This window comes from Macaca fascicularis, chromosome 9, assembly GCF_037993035.2.
Source record: "Macaca fascicularis isolate 582-1 chromosome 9, T2T-MFA8v1.1".
In the NCBI taxonomy this organism is placed as follows: domain Eukaryota; kingdom Metazoa; phylum Chordata; class Mammalia; order Primates; family Cercopithecidae; genus Macaca; species Macaca fascicularis.
Window position 1 is genome coordinate 62,442,860 of NC_088383.1, and position 8,209 is coordinate 62,451,068.

General features: G+C 43.7%; 1 protein-coding gene across 1 annotated transcript; it reads left to right on the plus strand.

The window, feature by feature from the left end:
* Nucleotides 1-1,362: 1,362 nt before the first annotated feature.
* On the plus strand, nucleotides 1,363-5,276 carry LRIT2 (leucine rich repeat, Ig-like and transmembrane domains 2). Its single transcript, XM_005565272.4, has 3 exons — nucleotides 1,363-1,497; nucleotides 1,794-2,575; nucleotides 4,237-5,276. Exons 1-3 carry the CDS (start codon nucleotides 1,388-1,390, stop codon nucleotides 4,995-4,997), a joined length of 1,653 nt encoding a protein of 550 aa, XP_005565329.2. The 5' UTR covers nucleotides 1,363-1,387; the 3' UTR covers nucleotides 4,998-5,276.
* The last annotated feature ends 2,933 nt before the right edge of the window (nucleotides 5,277-8,209 follow it).

Below are 8,209 nucleotides of genomic sequence, written 5' to 3' on the forward strand. Positions count from 1 at the left end.
TTGGAAACTCCTGCAAATATATCTGGCTTGGATGGAAAGCTTGGAGTGTAATCAGCTTAGTTGGTGACCCATTTCCCCCCTCACTGGTTAGCTAAGCGGATTTTCTTTGCTGAGGCCTTTTGTAGGGTACGATGTATATCATGAGTCTCAAAGGAACTGATGGAATTTCAATATTCAACTGGAAGTGCCCTAGTTAATAGGGATGTAGACTTTTCAGATCTTAAAGAGTTTGTCGGTGGGAGGAGGATTCATGGGCACCAACTGTGTGCTAGGTGTTGCATTTAACATAATCTCAAAATTTTCTAAAAATATGGCTGGATATAGTGGCTTGCACCTGTAATCCCAGTTACTTGGGAGACTGAGAAGTTTGAGAACAGCCTGGGCAACAGAGTGAGACCCCCGTCTCTGAAAAAATATAAAAATTAAAAAATAATGAAAAATAAATTCCTGGAAGTATAATGAGGTATTTGTTACTATTCTCACTATGCAGAGGAGAATCACAGAAATTACTTTACATTCCAAAGATCTCAAGACTCAGAAGCACAAGCAAGAGATAAGACTCCTTGGGACAGGGTCTATAATAGGTTTGCCCTCGACCCTGTTCCTTTCATTGAGCAAGAGTATAGCTTAAAGCAAATGACCAATAAATATTTGTGGAATAAATGAAGAGTGAAAGAGCAAGCATGTAAAATTGCATATATCTCTTTTTAAAATGTAGGTTGTTCATTCTGACCAAGAGAAATACACAGTATTAAGGAAAGGTTGTGAAGTCCAAGAAAATAATATTTTGGTTTAATCAGAAAATACCATCTTGTATTTGAAACTGGTGATACAAGCTGCAGAGGCAGCTGTCTTGATGCAGTAGAAGCATGACTACACCACCCGTGGGGTTGGGAAGAGAACAAATGATGGAAATGAACACAGAATTACTTTGTTACTCATTACCTATTTTCACTTTGAGAAAATGATTGGAAATTCTAGGTTTCAGGAATCAACTGCAAATGATGAAGCATTAGATGGATTCTGGCCAAATCCCCTGAACAGTGGTGCTCAGAATAGCACTGCGTGCTTGTTTCTCAGACTTCTTTTTAAGACACTGAGAAATGTAGAATCTGTATGGAATTGGACATCTGACTTGGAGTTTACTTTTCAGACTCAAGAATCACACAAATGTTGAATTTCCTGATGCTAGTTAAGAGACATTGATCCCCCTTCGTGTGTTCTGACTGAACCTGTGATCTGGGCTGTAACAGACCTCAGAGCTCCCAGGAGCTTTCCTGCTGCTGTGCGACCTACATCACCATGGATTACCAATAATAGGATTTGCCACTCGGAAGCTGGGGCGATACTTATTCAAAACTCACAACGTATTTTCTTACAGAGAAATATGGCTTCAGTTTTTCATCACTTCCTGTTAGTTCTGGTCTTTCTGGATACACACGCAGCTCAGCCTTTCTGTCTGCCAGGATGCACTTGTTCAGAGGAGAGTTTTGGCAGGTGCGCTCTGCTGGCCAGATGTTAGAGGGTTATGGGGAATGGGTTTTCTTTGGGGATGATGTGGAGTGGAAGCAGGCTTAGAATTGGCAGGAAATCAGCAAATCTCTATGAGACTCATTCTAGTTGGGACTGAACTTTGCTGAACTGTGCATTTTTACCAAAATGAGTCTAACCCTTTTATTTCAATGAATAATAATATTTTTATTCTGATTCACATGTCTAATGCCAGGATCAGCCTGACCCCACTTTCCAGTTCCTTGTTGTTTGTCTTAAAGTTGTTCTGGTTTCTTATACAGGACTCTGCAGTGCATATCTGTCTCCTTGGGAAAGATCCCTGGGAACCTTTCTGAAGAGTTCAAGCAAGTGAGAATTGAAAACTCACCCTTATTTGAGATGCCCCAAGGGTCTTTCATCAACATGAGCACCTTGGAATACCTTTGGCTCAACTTTAACAATATTAGTGTGATCCACCTGGGAGCCCTGGAGCATCTGCCAGAACTGAGGGAGCTGAGACTCGAAGGGAATAGGCTCTGCTCAGTACCATGGACAGCGTTCCGTGCCACCCCTCTCCTGAGGGTCTTGGATCTCAAACGCAATAAGATTGATGCACTCCCTGAGCTGGCTCTTCAATTCTTGGTCAGCCTGACCTACCTTGACCTATCCTCCAATAGGCTTACAGTTGTATCCAGAAGTGTCTTCCTGAATTGGCCAGCCTACCTGAAACGCCGGCAACCTGACTGTGGGGCCGGGATTCTCTCCAGCCTGGTGGTGGCGCTTCATGACAACCCCTGGGTATGTGACTGTCGCCTAAGGGGGCTTGTCCAGTTTGTCAAGTCCATTACCCTCCCAGTCATCCTGGTGAATTCCTACCTGATATGCCGGGGCCCTCTCTCCAAGGCAGGGCAGCTTTTTCATGAAACTGAGCTTAGTACTTGCATGAAGCCACAGATCTCAACCCCCAGTGCCAATGTCACCATCCGGGTGGGACAGAATGTAACCCTGCGATGCTTGGCACAGGCCAGCCCCTCACCATCCATTGCATGGACTTATCCCCTGAGTATGTGGAGAGAATTTGATGGTAAGCCACATGCACTCTCTCAGTGTATCTGGAGGGAATGGAGAGGTCTGTAGCAATCCCATCCTCATTAGAGAGGTTCAAAGCTGGGTCAATCACGAAGGATGGGTGCAAGTAAGACTGGGATAGCCCTGAATTATGCTCACTAGAACAGAAAAGATTCCAAGGTAGTGTTCCATTATTGGCATTATTTTAAATGTTTGCATACAGATCTCTCTAGAACACATACACCTATGTAAATACACATTTCAGGGCTAATTTAATATCTTATGTAAATAATATAAAATTTTACATGAGCAGATATAGTCTTTGGGAATCTTCTAGATGCAAAACACTGGACCATGTATTTTAGAATTCTAGAATTTTTTATTAGGACTGATTCTAGAGATGATCTATTACTTATTTCCTTAACTTGCCTGAACTGAATCACCTGGGGTGCTTGTTTGAAATAACATTGACATAAAATTGTTCAGACCTTATTGGCTTGAATTTGTAATACTGGGACCCAGGGAAAGGAAGTGACTTCTGTGGGCCCCAGGGCTGGAATTCAAACCTGCCTCTTCTTTCCTGGAACCCTGTGCTCTGTTTTCATACCTCAGCTGGGATTACCTTTCATGCTACTCTGTAGGGTTGGGCACATCACAAAGCCAAGGATGACCTCCTTGGGGGTATTCCGAAGCTGAAAAGAAAAATCTTTGTACATTCCTCGTGTCCTGTCTTCTGTTCTCTGTCTAGAAGACAACTAGGAATAGCTGGGTAAAACTTGGGAAATATAGTCGTTTGCCCAGACATTTGTTATACATTATGACAAACCTCTGAATGGTTCAAAAACTACCCAATTAACTGAATTTTCGCATTTTTATATTGTTTTGATGATACCTTATTGGTTTTACATTCAATATCGATGAAAGAAAAATATGGGATTTATTGTTGTATTCTCTTTGAAAACCAAGAAATGCATCCAGGTGTTGTGTTTTGTGGTGCTCTATAATCACTCTTTGGCAACATGTTATATATAATCTCTCCATAAAAATATAAGCTAAGACTGAACACTTACCTTCAAACTAATGAGGTAGTTGATTGCTTATCATCCCATTTTATTGACAAGAAAACTGATGTCAAGAAAATTTAAGCAACTTGCCCAGGACCAGATAGGATAGGAGCTCCATTAGGGATAGGAGCCCAGGCATGTGGCTCCAGGTTCTGAGAAACTGTGCATTTGGAAGGTAAGAAGGTACTTCTTGAAGCTCATAATATTACACAATCACATAGTTGCAAGAACTCTCCTGAAAGCCATGGCTCAGGAAGGCAAAGGTGGTTTGGTGGGTGCAGTTAGTGAAGTTGAAAGAGTATGGTCTTCATAGATTGAAGAGCCAGGTCCCAGACGAATTGTTGCTTCTGAACACCTCTCACTATGGGCAAGTTGATGGATTGCTCCAATCCTCAACATCCTATGTGTAAAAATCAGTTACTTATCTTACAGGATTGCTGGGAGGCAAACACCTGACACCAGGTACAAGGTTCATAAGAGGTTACCACCATCTTTTAACAACAACAACAACAACAAAAACCAAAGCAAAACAAAACAAAAACTAGCATTGCTAGATACTTTGCAGCAGTCTATCAGATAAATGCACAGCTGTTTTCCTTTTCTTTCCACCCAGTGTTGACATCTTCTACTGGAGAAGACACTGCTCTGTCGGAGCTGGCCATACCTGCTGCCCACCTGGTAGACAGTGGTAATTACACCTGCATGGCCTCCAACTCCATTGGCAAGAGCACCCTTGTAATCTCTCTCCATGTCCAGCCTGCCCAGGCCCTACATGCACCTGATTCTCTTTCCATCCCCTCAGAGGGCAATGCCTACATTGACCTGCGGGTTGTCAAACAGACAGTGCATGGGATTTTGCTGGAGTGGCTTGCAGTGGCTGACACCTCTGAGGAGGAGTGGTTCACCCTCCACATTGCATCAGATGAAGCCTTCAGGAAGGAGGTGGTTCACATCGGCCCCGGAATCAATACTTATGCTGTGGACAACCTCCTTCCTGGCACAAAATATAAAGCCTGCCTCAGCCTAGAGGACCAGCCTCCACACCAGGGCCAGTGTGTAGTTTTTGTAACAGGCAGAGATGGTGGTGGGCTAGAGGCACGTGAGCGCCTCCTGCATGTCACAGTGGTCCTGTGTGTGGTACTGCTTGCAGTGCCTGTGGGCGCCTATGCCTGGGCAGCCCAGGGCCCCTGCAGCTGCAGCAAGTGGGTCCTGTGCTACTGTCTTCATTGCAGGAAAGCCCCCAGCTGCCCCCCTGCAGCCCCGCAGTGCAGGGATGGCTCCTTTAGAGAACATCCAGCTGTCTGTGATGATGGTGAAGGGCACATAGACACTGAGGGGGACAAGGAGAAAGAAGGAATGGAAGAAAACAGCTGAACAACCCAGGCCATGGGGTGGAAACGGCTTGGGCTTCAAGCCTCTGAAACTAACCCTCTGCAGCAGCTCCATCCATTTATCCAACAAGTATATATTGAGCACCCACTGTGTTCCAAGCACTGAACTTGACACAGGGGGTTCAAGAGTAAAAAGGGAAACACAGTCTTTATCTTCATGATAAAGGGGACATAGTCATTATCTTCATAAAGTTAAAGTCATTGAAGATTTGTCCTATCAAATTAATCATTTTATTATACATGGTGATTAGAAACCGCTAAATATTACTCTTTGCATATACATAGCCTTATAACATTTGCATGTTTACACGTAACATCGACGTATAACATTTTACATATATTATCCTGTAAAGGAAGGTAGACGTCTACCCACTTTTTATAGATGAAGAAACTGCAGCCTGGACAGTTCAATGATATGCCCAGAGTCTGCATCTGGCAGGAGGCAGAAGCCCCACTCAAAAGAGGTTCCAATTCCGTTGTTTCCTTGAATGTCTGTTTTGCAGTATTCTTATGTCTTTCATTGTTTATAAAGTGTGACCCTCTCTCTTCATGACAAACTCCCAATGAGATCACATAAATGTTCAAAAGAGCTGCCCATCAGGGTGATGAGAGCTGTTGGGTAATGGGAGTCTCTTTTTGTGGGTATCTGTTCCCCTGTGAGCAGCCCTTGGTGCTGCTGGGCAGGCTGGTGCCATCAGCACCAAGGAAGTGCAGGGGATTGGCTGTAGCCCTGGGTCTGGTAGAAAGCAGACTCTGCAGGGCCATACCCAGAAAGAAGAGCACACATATGTCCACTGCTTTCCCCTAGTGAATGTCTCAAGCCCTCCTATGAAATCCATAAGACGAGGTCATTTCCTCTTAGCTGGACCTATGTGGAATGGAGGGGCCGCAAGAACCCCAGCATCAGCTCGTTGTCCCTCTGAACAGCCCTTCTAGGGGAGACCATTCCCAGGATTTAATCCACATCTGTCTCCCTGCAGTTTCCCTCACTGGCCACATGGAAGCCTTTCGAAGAGTGTAAACATGAACTAGCCTCGTTGTGACATCACACGTTTCCTCCTTCCCATGACTTTTACCCATTCCTCATCATCCTTTTAGGCCTCTCTTAAGTGTGTACATTACGTCTTCCACAGAGCCTTCCTTGACTTCACACCTCTGGTGAAAAGGAGAGTATGCACAGTGTGTCCCTCGGTTGTGAGACATTTACAGGCAAAGACTGACCTTCCTCACTGTGGCCACTGCACTCGTCTAATACCTGGATTGTGTTCATAATCAATGTTAGTTCCAATAAATTTTTAAAAATTGAAGACGGCTCTCATTTTCAGACTAATTGTCCACTCATTTCTTCAGGTTCTACTCATTTGTTTTCTTCTGGGCACTAGAAAAAAAAAAACTCTAAATTAAAAAAAAATTCAGGACAGAGTCTCACTATGTTGCCTGGGCTGGTCCCAAACTCCTGGCCTCAAGCTATCCTCCCATCTCAGTCTCCCAAGTACTGGGATTACACCTGGCAAAAATCACTTTTAAAAGAAATTTTTTAATCATGCCAAAAGTAGAGAGAATCTCATTCCTCCTCTTCTGTCAGCTTCAGCAAGTTTTAATATTTTCCAAGCTTTTTTTAATCTTGTCCTTGCCCTCAACAGTTTTCTTAACTGGAGTGTTTTAAAACAAATACAAAGCTTCACACCAGTTTACCTGTAAATGTTCTAGTTTGAGGTCTAACAGATGAAGTTTTAAAAAAAATAACCAAAATGTTATTATCACTCTTAAGAACATATATTTTTAAATTATATGGACATATATATATTTAGATATGCACATGTGTACAACACACACATACATGTAATGTAGTGGAGAATTTATTTATGTGGAATTTGCTATGATAAATTTTTGAAGAAAAGTGGTTGGAGCAAGAAAAGAACTTGTACTTCTCATAACCTCTGTGTACTTCCTTCCATAGCATCAAGGGGGGTTGATATGGTTTGGCTGTGTCCCTGCCCAAATCTCATCTTCAACTGTAGTTTCCATAATCTGTACATATCATGCCATTTCCCCCATGCCATTTTCATGATAGTGAGTAAGTTCTCACAAGATCTGATGGTTTTATAAGGGGCTTCCCCTTTCAATCAGTTCTCATTCTTCTCTCTCCTGCCGCCGTGTGAAGAAGGACATGTTTGCTTCCCCTTCCACCATGATTGTAACTTTCCTAAGTTTTCCCCAGTCATGCTGAACTGTGAGTCAATTAAACCTGTTTCCTTTATAAATTACCCAGTCTCAGGTATGTCTTTATTAGCAGCATGAGAATGAACTAATACAGTGGTCTATGGATCTTGAGGGTGCAGCCATCATGAAATGGCCTGGGCTACCATGAAGGTGAGAGTGGATGTTCCGACCTTCATGCCAAGCAAAAGAGGCTTGGTGGTATACATGAGACAGAGGAGTCAGGAGCAGGGAAGGGCTGTGGAAGAGGAGAAAGCAGTGCAGGGGGAGAGCCAGCAGCATGTTGGTGGGCAGGGCAGTATTCAGCTGCTTCTGTAAACATGGAAATTTAGGGAGAGGGAAAATGGTCTAGGGAGGATTTCTGAGAATCTGATACTTTTTAAGTAGGGAGGATTTCTGAGAATCTGATACTTTTTAAGATGCTTGCGCTGCCCCTTGAAAAACCCTAAAGTAAAGATTCATGTTACTCAGATTGAATAAGGCAATTTCGGCCGGGCGCGGTGGCTCAAGCCTGTAATCCCAGCACTTTGGGAGGCCGAGACGGGTGGATCACGAGGTCAGGAGATCGAGACCATCCTGGCTAACACGGTGAAACCCCGTCTCTACTAAGAAATACAAAAAACTAGCTGGGCGAGGTGGCGGGCGCCTGTAGTCCCAGCTACTCGGGAGGCTGAGGCCGGAGAATGGCGTGAACCCGGGAGGCGGAGCTTGCAGTGAGCTGAGATCCGGCCACCGCACTCCAGCCTGGGCTACAGAGCGAGACTCCGTCTCAAAAAAAAAAAAAAAAAAAAAAAAAAGAATAAGGCAATTTCATAGTGGCGATGCAAGAATAGACCCTGACTTGAATGTGGTTTCTTGGGCTTAAATTTTGGCTTTCTTACTGGCTTTGTTGTACCAGGGAAGTTACTCTCTTTTCATGTACCTTAGTCTTCTCACCTATAAAATAGAGTAATAATAGTACCTTAGTTTTCTCAC